Below are 23,649 nucleotides of genomic sequence, written 5' to 3'. Positions count from 1 at the left end.
CTCACCTGGAATATTGTGTGCAGTTCTAGTCTCCCATGTTTAAGAAGGATGAATTCAAATTGGAACAGGTACAGAGAAGGGTCTACTAGGATGATTCAAGGAATGGAAAACCTGTCTTATGAAAGTAGACTCAAGGAGCTTGGCTTGTTTAGTCTAACCAAAAGAAGGCTGAGGGGAGATATGATTGCTCTCTATAAATACATCAGAGGGATAAATACCATGGAGGGAGAGGAATTATTTAAGCTCAGTACCAATGTGGACACAAGAACAAATGGATATTAACTGGCCATCAGGAAGTTTAGACTTGAAATTAGATGAAGGTTTCTAACCATCAGAGGAGTGAAGTTCTGGAACAGCCTTCCAAGGGAAGCAGTGGGGGCAAAAGATCTATCTGGCTTTAAGATTAAGCTTGATAAGTTTATGGAGGAGATGGTATGATAGGATAACATGATTTTGGCAATTAATTGATCTTTAACAATTCATGGTAAATGGGCCCAATGGACTGTGATGGGATGTTAGATGGGGTGGGATATGAGTTATTACAGAGAATTCTTTCCTGGGTATCTGGCTGGTGAATCATGCTCAGGGTTCAGCTGATCGCATATTTGGGGTTGGGAAGGAATTTTCCTCCAGGGCAGATTGGAAGAGGCCCTAAGGGTTTTTCGCCTTCCTCTGCAGCATGGGGCATGGGTCACTTGCTGGAGGATGCTCTGCACCTTGAAGTCTTTAAACCATGATTTGAGGACTTCAATAGCTCAGACATAGGTGAGAGGTTTATTGCAGGAGTGAGTGGGTAAGATTCTGTGACCTGCATTGTGCAGGACATCAGACTAGAAGATCATAATGGTCCCTTTTGACCTTAATGTCTATGAGTCACTGCAACATTGTACGCAAGAGAGAAGAGGAACAATTCTATTATGAAGATCTGTCTCTCATTTTGGCCTCTGCCTCATTTTGACATGTGTCTCTAAAAGTTATTTGTTTTAAAGACGTTCCTGCTGGAGACTATGCAGACCTTTGGGACTGAAAAAATGGACATAGTGACGTTCCTGTGAGCCACAAAGGGACTTTAATATACAAGGTTTTCAACTCACTTCACCAGTACTCTGTAACCTAAATTGTGGGGCCTCATTAGTGACACTTTTGTAGCGATAACTGACTTAGTAGAATTTCTTTTAAATCAATTTTCTCTTTATGTGATTCTTTCTATTTTCCATACTATGCCAATCAAAGGTTGTTTCATTTAAGCTAACTGAAACCGGATGTGAAGACTGGTAAATTGGAGATAATTGTTGGGGGACACCTTGATAAGAATAAACCTGAATTTTGACTTCAGAGGAGGATGAGTAAGAGTAGAGATAACACAATTGCTCTCTCCAGATAACATTTGAAGAGGGACTGATAAAAGCCACCAGAGACACGTGGCTGAGAAAGCCGAATAAGCCTGCAGAGTGCTAAGCCCAATTACATTTATCAAAGCTGGTATCTGACCCTGATAGGTGTTTTCATTGTATTTAAGTGTTAGGAATATAAGAATACTAAACATTTAGGCAAAACCAAAGATGTTAGCTCAGTGGCTCTAGTGGCTCTGCACTAAGTTTTCTCAAACTGTAGATTCTTTCTGCATAACATCTCTAAGAGACAGCCTTTCCTAGCCATCCACACTGCAAAACCTCGTCTTATCATCTCGTGTCTTGATTACTTGACAAATGCAATCTTGCCCTGGTCATATCCGTTCAGAATGCTGCTGCAAAGATAATTTTTCTAGCCTGTTGCCTTGACCAAGTCTCTCCACTGGTGCCCTTTCTCAATCGCATCAAACATAAGTGACCTGACATCACTTTAAAGGCCCTTCACAGCCTACCTCCACTCTACCCTCATTTTGCATGTGTTATCAAAATATCGATTCCCACCTCTGATCAGCCAAAAGCCAGACTCCAAGCTCAAGCGCCTTCATGCTTTTCTCCCATGCTGCCCCTCATGCTTGGGAGATTCTCCACAAAGAGGCCTCAATATTCTCCACATTTTTCCTAAATCTTTCCTTTGCAATAATGCCTACCAAAGGCTTGACAAGGGTTAGGCTGCTGGTGTGCTGAGACCACTGCCTATCATGCTGACCAATACTGTCTCATTATTTCCTTGTGCTCCCCATCAGTCTGTCTGCATCTATTGTCTGTGTCTTATACTTCAATTGTAAGATGTTTGGGGCAGGGACTGCCCTTCTGTTCTGTACAGAGCCTAGCACAGTGCGATGCTGATCTATGACTGGGGCTCCTAGGGACCATGGTAATACAAAGAAAAAGTAATGATAATTTGCTTCTGTACTGTATTGAGGGTTTTAAACTAAGGGCCTGATCCAAAGTCTATTAAGTCAGCTGTAATAATCCCATTGAATTCAATAGGCTTTGGATTTGGTCCTCAATGAATACAGTATTTTCTTTTTGGGGACTCAGGGGAAAGTAAGTGAATATACAATAACTTGAACTTTAGCCTACTAAATGAAGTTTATTTAACTGAAACATCTCACTTTACTTAAAATGTGTCTCTGACTGATAGTTTAAAGACTGATTCAGGGTTGATGTACACACAAATTGCTGATTTAACTAAATCAGTTACTGAATTAAACTAAATCAACATCTAGTCAAACTAATTTAAGAGAGTGTCCACATGAGGACTGCACTGATTTTTATCAATTTACAAACCCCCTTTAGTTAAATCAGTGTAATATGAGGAGGTAAATTGGGTCTTTATTAAAATAAAAAGCACATTGACTCTTTTGAAACTATAGGGACAACTTTAGGTGCGCTTCATGCACTTATATGCCTATTAATTTTATGGGCCATGAGTAAGGCTGTGAGTCTATCGCGGAGGTCACAGATTCCGTGACCTCTGTGATTTCTGCAGCAGCTGGTGCTGGCTCAGGGGATGCCCGAGCTGGGCAGCCCCTGGGCCAGCAGCAGCAGTTTGGGTGTGTGGGAGGGGGCTCAGGGCTAGGGGAGCAGGGGAGGCACTTACCTCAGGATGGGAGGCTCCCACTGGCATGGCCCTGCAGCTAGTAGGCGACGGAGGGACCAGGAGAGACTCCGCGCCGCGTGCTGCCTGCACCTGCAGGTCCCGCCTCCGCAGCTCCCATTGGCTGTGGTTCTTAGCCAATGGGAGCTGCTGCAGCTGGCGCTTGTGCCCCTCCACTGCCTAGGAGCCTCAGGGACGCAGAGCCAGGTAGGGAGCCCCTGCCAGCCCCGCCAACCCCATCCCCCCCGCCCCACACCAGCAGGGATCCCAGGCCGCACACTGCGGCCTGACCATCCTCCCCAAGAACTTCCCCCCCCCAGCAACCCTCTCCGTCCAAGTTTTAGTCACAGGTATTTTTAGTAAAAATCATGGACAGGTCACAGGCCGTGAATTTTTGTTTACTGCCTGTGACTTGTCCATGACTTTTACTAAGAATACCTGTGACTAAAATGTAGTCTTAGTCATGAGTAGACTTGGGAGAATAATAAAGCGTTGGTCTTTCATCAACAGAAAAACTAGTCCATTAAAATTATAACACAAGCAAAATGATTTCTAAAGAGTTTTAAAAGTTTTCTCTGAAGCCTCAAATAGACTTAAAGCCATGAGAGAGAGTTCTGACAAAATTTTTTTGAAGTGCTACCTTTTCAACAGAAGCATTTATATTTTTTAAAGGGGAACATTTTGAGCAAGTCTGTTGGATTAGTCTATTGGATTCTTTTTGTTCTGCCTCTTTTGACAGGTACAAATTAGCTGTTCTCTGTGAAAACTTAAGACTTCCCCAAACAAAGCTCTGAAGCTGTCTCGCCACTTCTCTCTTTTATGAGGAAACTGGTAAGTATTACCAGAAAAGTGACTTTATTATGATTTAAAAAGAGAAAAAAAATCTGACTCAGTCGTGTGAATTTACTGCTCTGGTCTGATTCACTCTAGAGAGATGCTGGAGTTATTAGAAGGAGGTTGGGATCCATATCTAAAAACCTGCCAGAAGTTCAGTGCTCAGACAGTTGGCATTGGGCAGGGGATCACTATTCCCCTTGGGTGGTTATGTTTAGAGTTAACACCATTCATTCTACAATAATGGTGTACAACAACAGGGGACGTTGTGCTGCTGTTTCTTCCAGTTGAGAATGTAAGTCAAGCTCTGCTGTTTTCCTCACCTCCCAACCCCATCCCGTGTCTCTCCAGTATCCACACATCTTCCTCCCAGCAGTTCAACCCATCTTGTCACTTACTTATTTCTTCTCTGGGCAGAGCAGACCTTCTCCCTCTGCTTCTGCTTGCACTCCAGCCTCTCTTTTCATTACCTTCACCTGCCTCAGAAGCAGGCAGCCTGATTTCCTGACAATGACAAACAAGATTAGAGCAGGGAAAGGAGCTCCAAATACTCATCCCTGCCCTCCTCATCCTAGCAGCAAAGAGCAGGTCTCAGAGGCCACTGCAACTCACCTGCCTGGCAGCAGCTTCTGATAACTGCAAGGAAGAAGAGGATAGGGTACCCTCTTTACTCGCATCCTGAGGCTGGGGTAGCGGAGCTCTTGCCTGGACTCTGTAGATCAGCTCGCTGCGGAGAGTGGCTAGTTCTGCTTTAAGTGTGAGAATGTGATAAAGACACACTGCTGCAAGAGAAGAGGACAGGAGCGTTGCAAGCCACAGGAATGTGACCGAGAGGAGTCCTTTGCTGCCCAAACCAGCACCAGGGAGAGCAGGAGGAGAGGAGGAGGTACCCTTCTGTTGGATGATGTGCATACAGTCCATGGATTTCATCTCTGCTCTTTCCTTACTAAAGCCAGAGGGAACATTCAGCTCTGGGGTGTAATCCATTTTGCCAGTTGCTGGCTGAAACTAAGGGCAGCCAAAATATCTGACCAAAACGCCCAGATCATTTCCTGTCATATGGAGCTGTTGATACAAACATTAAGTTTAATGTACAGGGTAAGTGTCTAAGATGCAGGCTCCCTTAGCTTTCTTCTTACTGCTCTGCATCTTGGCAAATTATTATTCTCTCTTCAGCTGCTTGCTCAATCTACCTTCCTCATTTCACTTTCAGCTATTTACTTTTTATGGCAACTTGCCCATTACCATCTCCTGTTATCTTTGTATCCAGACATGATTAAAACATCTGATACCATTTGTATCCTGAATCTTAGGTAACAGTGCAGAAGAGCTGTAAGGCTTCCTGCCAAAATACTGTATCCTGTCACAACCTAACGCATAAAGTGGTCTCTAAAAATAGAAATATAAAGTAGTTCTCAAGAACACAGAATGTATGTCAGTGCATGAACTGACAGAATTTCTATTAGTATCCTAAAAACAGAAAAAAGTTTTCCAAGTACAGGTAGCAGAGCATTTCATTTTTCTGACTGTGGGAAGTTGCAGGCTCAATGGAGGACCAGATGTTCCCAAAGAATTTGAGAATGACTTTTAATTACAATTTGTTTTATAAATTTACTGATTCTGCTGCGGAGTTCAAGCATTTGGATGTGGGATTAACCAAGGATTGATACAAAGAGGGTGGTAGAAAGGAAGTGTATAGAGAATTCCAAGAAGAGGAAGAACTTGTTCCAGCATGCATGCACTTTAGAAGGCAAAGATAATTCATGGAATTTAAACCTGTCTGCTTAATTTTACTTTGTAAACCTGTCTGCTTGGCTTTGGGCTCATCTCTTCCTATGGTCCCATTAATCCCTGCATCCCTCTGAACTTTTTGACAGAATCTTAAAATGGGTGTGATGGGAATTTAACTACAGTAGAACCTCAGAGTTACAGAATTACAAATTGACCAGTCAACCACACACCTCATTTGGAACCAGAAATACGCAATCAGGCAGCAGTAGAGCTCCCTCCTTCCCCCTGCCAAAAAAAGCAAATACAGTACAGTACTGTATTAAACATAAACTACTAAAGCATAAAGGGAAAGCAGCATTTTTCTTCTGCATAAAAGTTTCAAAGCTGTATTAAGTCAATGTTCAGTTATAAACTTTTGAAAGAACATCCATAACATTTTGTTCAGAGTTACGAATATTTCAGAATTATATTTCAGAACACCCTCCATTCCCAAGGTGTATGTAACTGAAGTTCTACTGTAATTTACACTCTTGCCATCCCTTGCTTAATTCATCTAGAACAGAATGTTGCAGTACATCCCTTCAGCAACACAGACAATCATGAAAATGTCAGACGTGTCCACCACTCTCTGCAGTGACTTCCCATAAAAGTTAAGTTCAAGGTCTCAGTCCTTATCTTCAAAGCACTCAACAGTCTGGCCCCATGACATCTAAGAGATCATCTGATGCTCCAGGATAGGGACTGTAGTAAACAGGAATAATGGAACTTTCTACTACAAGGGTAAAACTTGTCTGTGCAAGAACAAGGATCTTGGGGATGGTCTCAGACTGTGGAATGAACTCCTTCAAGAATGAAGGACCATCATAAACCTCACACCTTCTCACTCTAAGTGCAATGTATACTTTTTCAACCTTGCCTTCTCTAACAAATACATAACAGCATATACCACATATACTACACTGCACACACAAAGAGGTCTGAGTCACTAATGTTTATTTTTAACAAATCTGCAAAACACTGAGGAAATTCCAGAGGACCTGGAAAAAAGGTAATGTGCCAATATTTAAAAAAGGTAAATGGGATAACCTGTGAAACTTTAGGCTGATTAGCCTGACATCAATGCCATGCAAAGTCAAGAAAAGACCAAATATGAGAAGTAAAATGACAATAGCATAAACAATGACATTAACAGGTTTAGCAAAATAGGTCTTGTCAAACAAACATTTTTGGTAAGATCACAAGTTTCGATGGTAAAAGTAACTGTGATGACTTCTGTAAAGCATTTGACATAATCCTGCATGACATTCTGATAAATTTAGCACTATACAAAATCATATTAATGGATTAAAAATTGGTTAACATAGATCCCAAAAAGTAATAGTAAATGGGAAATTGTCATCCAATGGGGTTGTTTCTAGCAGAGTTTTAAAAGCAATCTGCTCTTGACTCACTAATAATCCATTTTTATAAATGATGTGGAAGAAAACAAAATAATTGCTGGTAAAGTTTCCAAATTACACTAAAATTGGTAGCGTGATAAATTAAGATGGGCTCAGGTAATTTATACAGACTAATCTGGATCACTTGTTAAAGTGGGCTCATCTGAACAACATGCATTTTAAAACACAAATAAATGCAAGATCATGTAGGAACAAAGAATGTAGGTCAGATGGGGCTATATCCTGGAAAGCAGTAACTCTGAAAAGGAAGGGTCATGGCAAATAATTAAGGCTAAGATTTAGTCACAGGTATTTTTGATAAAAGACGTCATAGACAGGTCACAGGCAATAAATAAAAATTCATGGCCCATGATCTGTCCGTGACTTTTACCAAAAATACCTGTAACTAAATCTCTACTTCTGGGGCCCCACTGCTCCAAGGGACCCCTGTTCTAGTACTGGGGGTTGACTACCCCCCAGATGCTGCTCCCAGGGACTGCTCTCTGGATGGCCTCCGGGCGCTCCTGGGGCCACTGCTCCAGCCGCCCTGGGACTGCTACTGCTCAGGAGGTCCCAGGGCACCCCCAGGACTGCTGCTCAGGCACTCCCCGGAGCCAGCCACACCAGCTGCTGTTCCGGCGGTCCCCAGAGCCAGCTGCATGGGACTGCCTGACCAGTGGCTGGTGCGACTGGCCCCGGGGCAGCCAGCGGGACCACTGCTCAGGCACCTCCCAAGGCCACCCAAGCAACAGCTGGTGTGGCTGGCCCCAGGGCAGACCCCAGGGCCAGCCGAGCGGAACCACTGCGCGGGTAGTCCCTGGGACCAGCCAGCACCAGCTGCTGCAGAAGTCACAGAGGTCACGGAATCTGTGACTTCCGCAACCTACATGAAAGAATTGTAGTCTTACAAATGACTAACTGAACTTGAGCTCCCTGTGTGATTCTGTCTCTGAGAGAGCAAATTAATTCTTGAATGTATATGCAATGCATATCAAGTAATAGTAGAAAGGCAGTATTCTTGCTGTATATAAACATTAGCAAGACCACTACTGGAATGATGTGCCAACTTCTGGTTCCACAATTTAAAAAAAAAAATTGGAAATGGTTCAGAAAAGAGCTATAAGAACGATTCAAGATCTGGAAAACATGCCTTATAGTGAGATGCTAAAATAGCTCAATCTATTTAGTTTATCTAAAAGAAGGGTAAGATGTGACTTGATCATGGTCTATAAATGCCTCAGTTGGGAAGAGATTTCTGATGGATTCAAAAAGACATGAGATTCAATGGTTGGAAGCGTAAGTTAGACAAATTCAGACTAGAAAAAAGGCACAGATTTTTAGCAGTGGGGGCAACTAGTTATGGAAACAACTCACCTAGAGATGCGATGGATTCCCCATCACTTGAAGTGGATCTCTTTCTAAGGCCTGGTCTACACTGCAGCGGGAAGGGGGAAATCAATCTAAGTTACGCAACTGCAACGTACTTAGATCTACTTACCACGGTGTCTTCACTGCCATAAATTGAAGGCTGATGCTCTCCCATCAACTCTGCCTGCGCCTCTCGCCCTGGTGGAGTACCGGAGTCGATGGGAGTGCACTTGGCAGTCGATTTATCGCATCTAGACTTGATGCGATAAATCGACCCCCGCTGGATTGATCACTGCCCATCGATCCAGCCTGTAATGTAGACATGCCCTAAGAGATATGCTGTAGTTCAAACAGAAGTTGCAGGGTTGATGCTGAAATGACAGGGTGAGGGTTTTTTGGCCTCTGTCATGCAGAAGGTCAGACTAGATTACGATAATTGGCCCTTCTATCCTAAAAATCTACTAGGTATTATTGTCCCCAGTAAACAAATGGGGAACTGAGGTACAGACAGATTTACATGCCCAAGGTCCGACAGGAAATCTGTGGTTGAGTCAGGAACTGAACCCTTGATTTCTTGAGTTCCAGTCCAGTGCCCTAACCACAAAAGCGTTCTTCCTCTTTAAGGAATGAAAATTATTTCTCACAAAAAAGTTTTTATAAAAGCACATAGAACTACAAGTCTCAAGAATAAGGTCAGAGGAATATAAATGTTTGAGAGATGGACAAGGGATAAATTCAGATAATTTAAAACAAAATCCCATGGTTTTAAAAAAAAGTTAGGACAAATCCTTGGATGACACTGTGCAGAATCTCTGTCCACCGAAGTCTGTGGTCTATGTTATAGGTGCATGTCCAGATGCAAAGTGCAGAATGGCTAACCAACCGATGGGTCAACATCGGATACTTCCAAACTAGTGTGAGAATGGCACTGTTTCCTATAACTGATTAAATGCCCCAAAACAAAGCAAGCTAACATGCCCCAGTATACAAGACAGCATGGAGCACATAGAGGTAAATGCGAAGAATAGAGGAGTGAGCAGAGCTTCCATTTTCACAAAGATATTATTCAAAGTCCTTTCTCCAACCCCCTCCCTTTCCAAAGTGGCCAGTCAGACTCTGTCTGATTGCAGACAATCTTATACAACAGCTCCCGATGAAAAGAGATCACACTCACCTTGCCCCTACTTAAGCAGCAGCATACTTAACCCTGGTCTACACTATGAGTTTAGGTCGAATGTAGCAGCGTTAGATCAATTTAACCCTGCACCTGTCCACACGACAAAGCCATTTTTGTCGACTTAAAGGGCTCTTAAAATTGATTTCTGTACTCCTCCCCGATGAGGGGATTAGCGCTGAAATCGACATAGCCGGATCAAATTTGGAGTATTGTAGATGCAATTCGACGGTATTGGCCTCTGGGAGCTATCCCAGAGTGCTCCATTGTGACCACCCTGGCCAGTGCTTTCAACTCAGATGCACTAGCCAGGTACACAGGAAAAGTACCGGGAACTTTTGAATTTCATTTCCTGTTTGGCCAGCATGGCAAGGTCATCAGCACAGGTGACCATGCAGTCCCAGAATCACAAAAGAGCTCCAGCATGGACCGAATGGGAGGTACTGAATCTGATCGCTGTATGGGGAGACAAATCCGTGCTATCAGAACTCGGTTCCAAAAGACAAAATGCCAAAATATTTGAAAAAAATCTCTAAGGGCATGAAGGACAGAGGCTATAACAGGGACCTGTGAAACTTAAGGAGCTCAGGCAAGCCTACCAAAAATCCAAAGAGGCAAACAGCCACTCTGGGTCAGACCCCCAGACATGCTGCTTCTATGATGAGCTGCATGTCATTCTAGGTGGTGCCCCTACCACTACCCCACCCCTGTACGTGGACTCCTGCAAGGGGGGAGTCTCACGCAACAGGGATAAGGACTTTGGGGATGAGGAAGATGATGATGATGATGAAACTGTTCTCCCCGACAGCCAGGAACTGTTTATCACCCTGGAGCCAATACCCTCCCAACCCTCCCAAGGTGGGCTCCGGGACCTTGAAGGTGGAGAAGGCATCTCTGGTGAGCATACCTTTGTAAATATAATACATGGTTTAAAAGCAAGCGTGTTTAATGATTAATTTGCCCTGAAGACTTGGGATGCATTTGTGGCCAGTACAACTACTGGAAAAGTCTGTTAATGTGTCTGGGGATGGAGCGGAAATCCTCCAGGAACATCTCAATGAAGCTGTCCTGGAGATACTCCCAAAGCCTTTGCAAAAGGTTTCTGGGGAGGGCAGCCTTATTCTGTCCTCCATGGTAGGACACTTTACCATGCCAGGCCAGTAACATGTAGTCTAGAATCATTGCATAACAAAGCATGGCAGCGTATGGTCCTGGTGTTTCCTGGCATTCAAGCAACATCCGTTCTTAATCTCTCTGTGTTATCCTCAGGAAAGTGATATCATTCACGGTTACTTGGTTGAAATAGGGGAATTTTATTAAGGGGACATTCAGAGGTGGCCATTCCTGCTGGGCTGTTTGCCTGTGGCTGAAAAGAAATCGTCCCCGCTTTTAGCCATGTGCTGGGGGGAGGGGTGAAGTGATCATCCCAGAGAATTGGGTGTGTGTGACGGGGGTGGGGGGGGGCCCTTGTACCAAAAGCACATGTACTATATAATGTGAACAGCTTGGTTCACCATGAAAGAGTCTACCCATTGTTCTCTAAAATGTGTCTTTTTAAATACTACTCTCCCTTTTTTTCCTCCCACAGCTGCAAATGTTTCAACGCTCCCCCTATCATCTCTGTCCCAGAGGCTAGCGCAGATAAGAAGGCGAAAAAAACCACACTCGCGCTGAAATGTTTGCTGAGCTCATGCAGTCCTCCCGTACTGAAAGAGCTCAGCAGAATGCGTGGTGGCAAGCAATGTCAGAGTCCAGGAAAGCACAAAATGAATGTGAGGACAGGAGGGATGCGTGAGAGGAGAGGTGGCGGGAGCATGATGAGGAGGTGGCAGGATGCAAAGCTGAGCCTACTGGAGGATCAAACTGATATACTCTAGCATATGGCTGAGCTGCAGGAAAGGCATAGACCGCCGCTGCAGCTCCTGTGTAACCAACTGCCCTCCTCCCCAAGTTCCATAGCCTCCTCACCCAGATACCCAAGAATGCGGGGGTTGGGGGTGCCTCTGGGCACCCAACCACCCCACCCCAGGGGACTGCCCAAGCAACAGAAGGCTGGCATTCAATAAGTTTTGAAGTACAGTGTGGCCTTGTCCTTCCCTCCTCCCCTACCCTACCCGGTGCTTCCCTCCTCCCCCACCCCTCCCGGGCTACCTTGGCAATTATCCCCCTATTTCTGTGATGGATTAATAAAGAATGTATGAATTTGAAACAAAGACTTTATTGCCTCTGCAAGTGGTGATCAAAGGGTGGAGGTTGGTTGATTTACAGGGAAGTAGAGTGAACCAAGGGGGCGGGTTTTCATCAAGGAGAAACAAACAGAACTGCCACACCATAGCCTGGCTAGTCATGAAACTGGGTTTCAAAGCTTCTCTGATGCGCAGCACGCCCTCCTGTGCTCTTCTAAACACCCTGGTGTCTGGCTGCATGTAATTAGCAGCCAGGCGATTTGCCTCAACCTCCCACCCCGCCATAAATGTCTCCCCCTTACTCTCACAGATATTGTATAGCACATAGCAAGCAGTAATAACAATGGGAATATTGGTTTCGCTGAGGTCTAACTGAGTCAGTAAACTGCACCAGCGTGCTTTTAAATGTCCAAATGCACATTTTAATCACCATTCTGCACTTACTCAGCCTATTGTTGAACAGCTCCTGACTACTGTCCAGGGTGTCTGTGTATGGCTTCATGAGCCAAGGCATTAAGGGGTAGGCTGGGTCCCCAAGGATAACTATAGGCATTTCAACATCCCCAATGGTTATTTTCTGGTCTGGAAAGTAGGTCCCTTGCTGCAGCTGTTCAAACAGACCAGAGTTCCTGAAGATGCAAGCTTCATGTACCTTTCCCAGCCATCCCACGTTGATGTTAGTGAAACGTTTCTTGTGATTCACCAGTGCTTGCAGCACCACTGAAAAGTACCCCTTTCGGTTTATGTACTGGCTGCCAAGGTGGTCCAGTCCCAAGATAGGGATATGCGTTCCGTCTATTGCCCCACCACAGTTTGGGAAATTTGCAGGTCATTTTGGATGGCTTCGCTGCAATGGAATTCCCTGAGTCACTACCCTTGATAGCAGTAGCCCAGTGATTGCGTTGGCTACTTGCATCACAGCAGCCCCCACGGTAGATTTGCCCACTCCAAATTGATTCCCGACTGACCGGTAGCTGTCTGGGATTGCAAGCTTCCAGAGGGCTATCGCCACTTGCTTGTGAACTTTGAGGGCTGCTCTCATCTTGGTATTCCTGTGCTTCAGGGCAGGGAAAGCAAGTCACAAAGTTCCATGAAAGTGCCCTTATGCATGCGAAAGTTTCACAGCCATTGGGAATTATCCCAGACCTGCAACACTATGTGGTCCCACTAGTCTGTGCTCGTTTCCCGGGCCCAGAATTGATATTCCACTCCATGAACCTGCCCCATTGCCAGCAGGATGCCCAAATTGCCGGGGCCCATACTTTGAGAGAAGTCTGTGTCCATGTCCTCATCACTCTCGTCACCGTGCTACCGTTGCCTCCTCGCCTGCTTTTGCAGGTTCTGGTTTCTGAACATACTGCAGGATAATGCACAAGGTGTTTACAATGCTCATAACTGCTGTGGTGATCTGAGTGGGCTACATGCTTGCCATGGTATGGCGTCTGCAGGAGAGCAGAGTTACAGTGGAAGTGGTGGCTGACAACAGATGCCATGAGAATAGATATTTATAGAGAATGATGAGAGGACCTGCAAGGTGGATTCATGAGAGAAGGAGAGCAGAGTTGCAGCGGAAGCGGGAGCCCATGACAGCCAACATGGAGAAATTAGCTATCGAGACAAGAGCAGGAGAATAGAGTTGCCACGGAAGCGGTGGTTCGATGACGACAGTTAGCAGGCCCACTGCACCATCTGCTGAAAGCCGATTGTCAGCCGTTGCTTTCACGGAGGGAGGGGTGACTGATGACAGGTACCCAAAACCACCAGCAAAAATGTTTTTGCCCCATCAGGCATTGGAAGCTTAACCCAGACTTCCAATGGGCGGCGGACTGTGGGATAGCTACCCACAGTGCAACACTCTGAAAGTTGATGCTAGCCACGGTACTGTGCACGCACTCCACCGACTTAATGCATTTAGTGGGGACACACACAATCGACTGTATAAAATCACTTCCTAAAAAATCGAGTTCTATAAATTTGACCTAATTTCGTAGTGTAGATATACCCTTAGACTCAGTCCTCTGAGATGAAGAGGAAATTTCCCGAGCACCTTCAGGTACCAGCATCTGGACCACATGATACAGAAGATTTGTTTTCACTACAGGGGTAAGTCGACCTAAGTTACGCTACCTCAGCTATGTGAATGACGTAGCTGGAGTCGACATAGCTGGGTTCGACTTATCCCAATTTCTTCACTGCACTGAGTCATCAGGAGATGCTCTCCGGTTGACTTCCTTTACTCTTCTTGGTGAGCTGGAGTACCAGGGTCGACTGAAGAGTACTCTGCCACCGATTTAGCGGGTATTCACTCGACCCGCTAAATCGATCCCTGCTGCATTGATTGCAGCAGCATCACTCTCCCGGAAGCGAAGGCCAGCCCTTTAGAATCAGGAAATAAGAAGGAAGTCCCTGTCTCACACAGGGCCGAGCACAGCTATAGCTGTTCCTTCTCTGTTATTTTGGCTATGTATGCAGTGTCTGGGGGCTGCACAGGCAATTAAAGTAAAATCACATAATGTAATTTTTTTTAAGCTAGGAATAATTAAGCAGTACCCATTTTGGACAGGGGAAGAATGAGTGAAATACAGAGGCTTCCTCTCTAGCCAGCTTTAGAGAAAATATCTCCTTATGAACCTACTTAAATTATGTATTAAAATACAGCCTGAACAAACCCATTTAAAAGGCAGTATACACCTTAGTATACAAGTCAAGAAATACTGCACCAAATTCACAATTGTCTCTTCACGGTATGTATTTCTTTTTGGGAAGTATAATACCGTTGCTTGGCTTATATGTTGCTGTCACAAATATAAAGGGAAGGGTTAACACCTTTAAAATCCCTCCTGGCCAGAGGAAAAAATCTTTCACCAGTAAAGGGTTAAGAAGCTAGGATAACCTCGCTGGCCAAAATGACCAATGAGGAGACAAGATACTTTCAAAGCTGGGGGTGGCGGGGAGGGAAACAAAGGCTCTCTCTGTCTGTGTGATGCTTTTGCCGGGAACAGAAAAGGAATGGAGTCTTAGAACTTAGTAAGTAATCTAGCTAGATATGCGTTAGATTCTGTTTTGTTTAAATGGCTGATAAAATAGCTGTGCTCAATGGAAGGTATATTCCTGTTTTTGTGCCTTTTTGTAACTTAAGGTTTTGCCTAGAGGGATTCTCTATGTTTTGAATTTGATTACCCTCTAAGGTATTCACCATCCTGATTTTACAGAGGTGATTCTTTTACTTTTTTTCTTCAATTAAAATTCTTCTTTTAAGAACCTGATTGCTTTTCATTGTTCTTAAGATCTAAGGGTTTGGGTCTGTGTTCACCTATGCAAATTGATGAGGATTTTTATCAAGCCTTCCCCAGGAAACGGGGTGTAGGGTTTGGGGAGGATTTGGGGGGGGGGGGACACGTTTCCAAGCACGCTCTTTCCCGGTTATATATCTGTTAGACGCTTGGTGGTGGCCGCAATAAACCCCAAGAGCAAAAGGTAAAAAATAGTTTGTACCTTGGGGAAGTTTTAACCTAAGCTGGTAAAAAAAAAAAAGCTTAGGGGGTTTTCATGCAGGTCCCCACATCTGTACCCTAGAGTTCAGAGTGGGGAAGGAACCTTGACTGTTGCATTTTGAGTAATGTTATTTTTCTTCTATGATCCACCACAGACTCCACTTTTCCCTCCACCCCCCGCATGGTTTATCTTTTTCATATAGTTACCGTCTACATTTCCACTCTCACAAAATTCACACTGATGTCAGTAGCAATTTTGTCTGAGCAAGAACTGCAAGTTCAGGCCTTCACGCCATAGTGCACAAAAGTCATGTAAACTACATAGATGGGTAATTTACAACTACAGTTCCATTGAATACTCTGTAAACCTGGTTATTTTAGATTGCCTTTTAAAGAGAACAGGAAATACTACAGGAAAGAAAAATGATAAGCAGAGGACTGTTTTATGAAGCAAACTGTATAACAAGAAAAGATCAAGCCCCATACAGAAAGTAAAACAGGACCAAATAGAAATAAATGCAATTTATATTTTGGAGCCACCATCAGCAATCATTTCTTCCTTTTCCAGAATGCAACCAGAAAGAATTTAGAAAAGGGTCACACTGCTTGAGCTGGGGAAGTATGAGAAAGACAAAGCTCATCTTTTACAGAATTCTGAATAGTTTGGTTACCCAGCAATGTAATGTTACTGCCTTTCCCCACGTCCTTATGCAAAACACAACTAAACAAACTTTGTACATCTGAGCTAAAATGAGTTGTGGTGGTGAAGTTACAAGGAAGCCATCCCTCCTCAGCTGGAAGTGGGTGCTCTAGATATGCTCTAGGAATTATTTTGGGGCAAGTTTTAGGGCCTGTGTTATACAGGTCAGACTAGAAGATCACAATGGTACCTGATGACCTTGGAGTCTGAGTTCATGGGCTACAGTAGTAGTTAGGGTCTCTGCATACCCAGTAACAAGGGGAGCACATGGCTAAGGATCTTAGTAGTATCAAGTCAGTCTCATTTACACACAGCTAGCTCCGTCACTGAGCTGCTGCAGTCTTCATAGAACACAGAATACTATGCCCTTGGCACGACCTTTCACTTTCAAATTTTACAAACCAGTTGGCACACTGCATTGGGGTACAAAACCTGAAGTCTCTTCCTCCTTGAGATAGCAGGTGGAGTCTGCACTTTTCTTAGATTAGAGGCAATATACATCCATGGCTCTGTGTATAATGCAGTTGCAAGTGTCTATGCAAACGGATGCATATTTTTCCATTTTTAAGTTTCTTTATTATTATGCTCCAGCACCTAAGCTTTTATTTAAAAGCTAAGCCTAAACCTTATGAGTGAAAAGATAATCTTCAAAATGTACACCTAAAATAAACTCATGCTGCACCATATGCAGAGCTTATGCACAGCATGACAAAATAGCTCAGAGAAAGATAAACTGCTCCCATTAATCAACATTTTGGGGAGGGGGGGAGAAGGGAACCTCAACTCTAGAGACAAGTTAAAGATCAATGTGGTTATTTCACAACTGTTTTTTCAGGAAGCACTGAATACTCATACTTTGAAAAATTAAAGCCCTTTAAAGATGTCTCAAGCAGGGCACAGAAAACTATTATATATGAACTGATTTATATGAAATATATATAAAAACTCATTCTGCTCAGATTCTTGTTCCATGCAATCCAGCCACTTCTATTACACTGCATTTCTTAAGTTACATGGTTATTGATTTTTCATAGTTAAGACAAGTGTAGGTAAACCATTAACCTTTCAAAAATTAATGCCGAGCTCTTCTGGGCAGTGGCTACTTGCACCTGGATTACTTGCATGTGGAATATGCTTAACATTCAGGGAACTACTGTGCATTGCATAGGGTTTAAAAACAAACAAAAAACCCACACATGACTTTTCCTTGCAATTTTCCCTTTTAAATTTCCTTTCTGAAGACTAAACAAATTAAAATTCTTTGTGAGTGGAAGTTCAAATGGTGAATTTTAAGTTCTGTCCTCTAGGTGTTTCAAAAGAAGGTGAAAGACATACCATAACCCCTTTTATGATCCTGGAGAGGGTAATACTGAGTTTACAACTGTAAATAAAAGGGCAAGAAATCCCTCAGTTACTAAGTAATGGTGATGAACAAAACTTCAACAGTAGTTTTCACTGTCTTCTGCAGTTAAATATGGGTTTGCCTATGACATAATATAGTTTTGCAAGCACATTGCAAAAGCCAAGTATGCTTATAGAAGCCTGCATAAAATCAAGTATGCCACTGGCACGTTTCAAATTTGTATCTCAGGATGATTAGGTAGTGGAGCTAGTGAAAGTTTTTGAGAGATTCTGAAATCTATACAGGATGTTTTCAACCTGTTTTCAATTCAGATTAGGGAACTAAATATTCAGACAATTTCAGTCTGAAAGAGGAAATATAAGGGGGCGGGGAGAAGAGGAAGTCTGAAAGACGTAAAGGTAAAAAAAGGGTAGCAGAAGGTCACTGGTTATGAGCTGTACTCGGTCACTCTGAAAAGCTGAAACCAGGTTAGAGGTCCTAGAAATGGATGTTTGCAATTTTTTTTTTGTATTAATCTACTAACCAACTTGTCAATTATATTTCTGTGCAGTAACAGAACATTTAATATGGGTAATCTGTATTACATGTACATTGATTTGTTCTGTAAATAAAATTTTAAATATTTAACCTGTTAAACAGCAGCAGTTACCAGGCAATCCAAAAAACCCTAAATTCATTCTGAAGACAGATCACAAACTGGAACAAGACATTAATGGCACTTTTAATGTATCAATTTATTGCACGTCAGTACATAAAAATAGAATGTGTTTTGTAAAATCAATTTTATTGTAAAAACCAGACTCGAATGAAAGTGTTTGTAAAAACTGCAATGGTTAGCACATATACTGAAACATTTATGCTTAGTTGACAAAATATAGAAGTATTACTTTATAGGATACTTAAACTGAATACTAAAAAAATTTAAAGAAAATTCATTCCTTGAACATTCAATGACTGATTTTAAATTCAGAACATCAGCTTTATTTAGCTCCTGAATATGCTTTAGATATATAGGCTTTTCTCTTCTGCATGATTCTACTGTAAACTAGACGGACAGGACAGCATTATAAATTGTTCTAAACGGGACACACCAATCATAGTTTGATCCCGTCCTGTGCAGGAGGCATTAATTTTATTTTTGGCGAAGTGCCTCTTGCAAATTTGCACATCATTTTAAAAATGCACTTGAAGAAAGTGATTTATGAAATGTAACTGGAGGTATATCTGAATCTCTTTGCTAACTGGAAGTGTCAAATCTTGTAAACTTGTCAAATCCTAGGATTTTAGGGTCAGAGAACTATCCACTTTTGCATTTGTCACCATAAGAACATCCAAGGTGACACTCCTAATTAGCCAGGAGAGTGAGAGTGAGTGTGTGTGTCTAAATGCATCTACCCTTACAACTGGGTGATTGCCAACTATGTTTGTGCTGTATTTTTACCTGAGAATGGACATGAGGGCACCTATATTAGTCATTCCCACCCCCATCCCCCCCGCTTTGAAAGCACAGCTTATATCTTTGCCTTTCACAGTTTCAGAACTAGCAGTTCCTACTCAAGCGTATATTACTATATCTTTAAACCCAAGAGTGACCCCTCTGTAAAGCCTGGATCCAAACTACTTAGTCCCTTCTCCACAAACAAGCCTATGTGTGATTGGGAATCACACAAAATAAGAATATATACTGTTCACAGTTAAACACTTTATCTTACTGTTATTTTTTGCAGGAATGCTGGCAAAAGGTGCACTTGACCTAATCACCCTTCTATTTATTTTTCAAACACAAACGACGTAACAGCAGTAATACTTTAACCAAATGGCAGAGATTCTTCTCAATACCCAACCATAACAGCTGCTTCTCAAACCAAAGACTCAACAGCAAAACACCGGTTTGCCACTGTACAATTTGGAGCCAGAATGAGTGCATTGCTGTAGGCAAAAATCTTGACTTGTCAGATGTTCCAACTGGGAAGGATTCCCTCACGGGGTTGGGGGCAGGAGGAATCATTCTCTACTTTTGTTACCAATAAATAATCCCACTGACAGCAGTGTGGCATTTACAGAAAACAGAACTTAAACCAATTTTGGTTAAGTATTCCCTCCTCACCTGCCCCAGAGGTATTTCAAAGCAAAAGGGTAAACTCCTGTTAGAGATTCAGTTTCTCATTCATACTGCTTAACATGACCCTATCCCTATACGGCACAGGAAAGGAGTTTGAACATGCGTATGTGGTTGAGGGGTCAGTATTCAGTTTAATAAATCCTATGGATATAGACACCTCATCCCTGGGATAAATATTCATCACAATGTGCAGGTTTTCAGATATATGACTTGAAATCCCACAGTCACTATGGTAAAAACATGGTTTGGTGATCAAGAGTGCATTGCTAAACAGTTCTAGTTTGTCATGATTTCCTCCCCCTTTCCTCCCCCGACCAGTTGCCTTTGCAACTATGGGCCCCAATTCAACATTGCCTACTCAGATGATACAAGTGCATAAAGAGCCCTTTATGGCGTTAAAGTTTACACTAAAAATACACATTTATGTTCAGCTTTTGCTTTGGAAATCCATATTTTATATTGGGCATAATTTAATAATTGCAAGACATGACAACTTTTGAAGCAGCTATTTACTGAACTGAATTTACAACCGTCAACCACTAATCTGCATGAGTGGCTGCTACAATTAAAAGTTTTTTCTTTCAGAACAGCAATATTTGTCCCACTTACTCAGATATAATTTATTCTATTTTCTGTAGGAATTTAGTCAGTTCCAAATCTGCGATGTAGCTGAAATAGCACAACACAAGAGCAAAATTTGTGAAAAATATACATGATCTGATAGGACTATACCAAGTAAATGAACATTATGATCCATTAAATCCTTTTAGCCGTTAAGAAGGTTGCCACTTCTACATCACACAGGAAAAGAAACATACCACACAACACTGAAATAATTAGAAGAGACAAGGAAGTCAGACAAACTACAGCTAAGGAGAGTTTATAACACTAGGCAGTTCTAATGCTGACTGCAGTTATTTTAAAGGACTTATGGCTGCAGTATTAAAAAAAAAATACTTATCACCAAGACGGCAGCAATATAGGATGTCTTTATTCAGAAAAAAGAATAACCACTGTTGAAAACTATTTTCTCTAGTTGAGATATTTCACCCCCATATCCATATTTAATTTGTTGATAATGAATGCATCCGATGAAGTGAGTTGTAGCTCACGTAAACTTATGCTCAAATAAATTGGTTAGTCTCTAAGGTGCCACAAGTCCTCCTGTTCTTTTTGCGAATACAGACTAACATGGCTGCTACTCTGATACATATCCATGTGTAATACCTGTACTCCCATAAAATAAAGTAGTCGCTGAGGCACTAGTTCAGGAATACAGCTTTGTTCACTGACGCTAACGGACCCTGAGCATGTGCTTAAGCGCCACTCCAAAACAGGAATGGATTTAAGCATGTGCTGAAGTGCTTTCCTGAATTAGGGCTTAACAGTAATAGCAGAAAGGCTGAATAGAATTCAGCCTGAAACAGCAATGGTACACATTTTTGTATGGAAAACCTTTTTTCACAGATATCCTTAGTCTGGTAAAAAAAAGCTATTTGTTGAATAGGCAAACTGCGTATCATCTGGAGCAAATGAGTAATTAAACCTAGTACAAATATAGAATATACCTTGTCATGTTAACCGTGCTGATGACAGACAGCTTTGGTATAGTTGCTCAAGCAAGGATCCTCATTCTAGAAGGACAGTCAATCAGGCTCTTATCTTATTATTCAACACTGTCCACACGAAAGTGGTCACCATTAACTCTTAATGTGACTGGAAGAAATTCACATTTTTGTTGATGGTACTTACAGTCAGTCTCCACACTATACAATAAAATTTAAATAAAAAAAATCTGCAAACAGAAGGTTAAAAGAGTTAAAACAAGATGATCTATATTCTCTAGAACTTAACAAATCCTAAATCTGCTAAGTCTAAATGTTTATGTGGCTTTCTTATCCCGATCATAGAAACCGTACAAATCAAACTCTAATGTTTAAACAGACTACTTGTTTTAGAAGTGTATGTAGAGGGAGTACAGGCCTGTTTAATTTAATCAAATTTAAAATCAAATGTAAGTTTAACTGTATCACCCCACCTGCCACCTCTTCAACAAATAGCGTTGCTCTTTCTGCTATTCTGATCCACAACATGGGACACCCTACCTAAACTGATGATTCTATTGTGATGCCAACAAGAAATGACAACTAATAAAGGCTAAGTTGAAGAGCTGTGGACAAACAATAATAGTTTTGAAGAAGTTATATTTGGATGGTACATTTTTTCCCTCTCTTCATAGGTTGATTCTCTTCTCAGATAGCAGGCTGTACAAGGAAAAACATCTCTTGGCCTTTAGGCATGGACACTCAAATTTGAGAGCACTACTACAGTATAAAAAATGAAATTAATATAGGAAATTGGGTTTTCCTCTTAACCTTCAATTCGTAATAGAACATATATAACCATAAAAATAATCAGGATCGTATACCCATAGGTATACGTTGCCATTAATGCTATTTACATTACTTAGCATATCTTGCATAACACATAAATTCAAGGAATAAAACACTATCATGCATGGTATACTTAAACTAAATCCTAGAAGAGAAATATTGTTATGGAACATATTTTGCTAATGATGATTGGCCAAATAGCTGATACATACAGCAGAGAATACTGAAGAGCCTTCTGTCATCTTAAACTAATGTAAATTGTAATAATGTAGTCACGAGAAGTTTGTAATAGCCTTCATTGTATATACTGAACAAGTGGAAGAATAAACATATCCAAAAAGTGTATGGGAAAGACCTGTAGAACTGTTCATTCATTTACAATGTTGCAAATATAAACACTATCTGGATCATCATAATAAAGTATTAGACCTTTCCAAGTTTAATTTCACTCTTTAGGCAAGTACAGACATAATATACATTTAAAAATTGACATTCTTTTACAATTTTTCACAAATCAAGGTACAGTGCAGTTTTATCAGAAAAAAGGGAATATCAATTATATTATTGTTACGTTAGATGATGTTTTTGCCATTTCTTCAGGGGAGTGACTCTTTATTACTTCTTTGATGAACTGTTCAAGTGCAGTGAAATAACCTTGACACTGCCAAGTGTCATTATGTGTTCCCTCTGGAAATATGGCCAATCTCTTTGTCCGAGATGGGGATAATTCATAAAGCTGCTTCATCATAACTGGCGGAATTAACTGGTCAGATAGCCCAGAGATGAAGAGAGAAGGCATTCTGCACTGAGAGATTTTTCTGTAGGACAGGTATTGATTTTTGTAGCACCACAAAGGAAGATACCTCATTGGGAAGAAAGAAAACAAAGTGCTGGCCATATGTGGAATGCTAAGAAATGTGTTCTCCACCATTATGGCAGAAATCCTATGGGAATTTTCAGAAGCTAAATGAACAGCCACTGCTCCCCCCAAGGAACGGCCAAAGAGAAAGATTTTTGTTTTATCAAGGTCAGACCTAGTCATCACGTAGTCTAGCACAGCCTCAGAATCTAAGTATAGACCTTCTTCACTTGCTTCTCCTTCGCTTTTTCCATAACCTCTATAATCAACCAGCAGCAAGTTTACTTTCAGGTTTACCAGCATCAGCAAAGCATTTGGTAACCTGTGACCAATGTTGCCTGCATTTCCATGAAAATAAATGATAGTAGGAGAATACACTGCATTGTCCCCAGTGTATCTCAACAGAATAAGATTGAGAAGAACTCCATCTTTGGTTTTGATGAAGATGTTTTCATGTGGTATACCGGTAGGCATAGGAACATAAAGGCGTGAAGAAGAGGGCTGTTCTGGGAAGTAAAGCAGTACATCCTGGAATTTATATAGTATACCTGCTATTGATACAAATATTAACATAAGTAAAGTAATGCCGCCATATAAATGAAAAGTTACTATCAAAGGTAAAAGAGAAATACGGCAGAGACCCCAAGACCATGATGCCAAAGCCAGTAGCCACCTTTCAACAAAGGACCAAAGCATCCATGACTTTTCCATTGCAGTAGTGAGTGATCTTTTACTCCATATGTATCCTGCAAAAAACCCAAACATATGTACATAAATATCAAACATGGAAAACAGTCAAGCAAGCATTCATATTCCTGAAGATTATTAGTAAACCATTGCATAAACAGAAGGTAACAACAAACTACTGTTTATTTAATCTTTTATATAAACTAGATCACTTTAATCACTTCCCAAAGTTCAACTGTGATAATCAGCAGGGGCTTCTAGAAATTCATTTGCCATCGAAAACCATG

The 23,649-nt window shown here is 41.8% G+C and overlaps 2 protein-coding genes across 4 annotated transcripts in view; both read right to left on the bottom strand.

Annotated features, from left to right (window-relative positions):
* The window catches only part of TNFSF13B (TNF superfamily member 13b), a 38,308-nt gene extending 14,883 nt beyond the window's left edge, over window positions 1-23,425 (bottom strand). Inside the window, exons 1-4 of one of the 3 annotated variants that reach the window (XM_073349489.2) lie at window positions 23,349-23,421; window positions 8,515-8,755; window positions 4,459-4,911; window positions 4,245-4,350 (exon numbers count right to left, since the gene is read on the bottom strand). In XM_073349489.2, coding sequence (XP_073205590.1) covers window positions 4,245-4,350; window positions 4,459-4,833 — 481 coding nt within the window. In that variant the 5' untranslated portion in view covers window positions 4,834-4,911; window positions 8,515-8,755; window positions 23,349-23,421. Of the gene's footprint in view, window positions 1-4,244; window positions 4,351-4,458; window positions 4,912-5,807; window positions 5,863-8,514; window positions 8,756-23,348 lie in introns of all 3 variants that reach the window. The other 2 variants (XM_073349508.1, XM_073349500.1) reach the window with 2 other exon arrangements.
* Window positions 22,233-23,386, bottom strand: ABHD13 (abhydrolase domain containing 13). Its single transcript, XM_073349478.1, has one exon. It carries the CDS (start codon window positions 23,384-23,386, stop codon window positions 22,373-22,375), a length of 1,014 nt encoding a protein of 337 aa, XP_073205579.1. The 3' UTR covers window positions 22,233-22,372.
* Window positions 23,426-23,649: the final 224 nt, after the last annotated feature.

The sequence above is a fragment of the Lepidochelys kempii genome, chromosome 1, assembly GCF_965140285.1.
Source record: "Lepidochelys kempii isolate rLepKem1 chromosome 1, rLepKem1.hap1, whole genome shotgun sequence".
Taxonomy (NCBI): Eukaryota; Metazoa; Chordata; order Testudines; family Cheloniidae; genus Lepidochelys; species Lepidochelys kempii.
The sequence above is the reverse complement of the archived record's forward strand: the minus strand, read 5'-3'. Positions and strand labels throughout refer to the sequence as shown.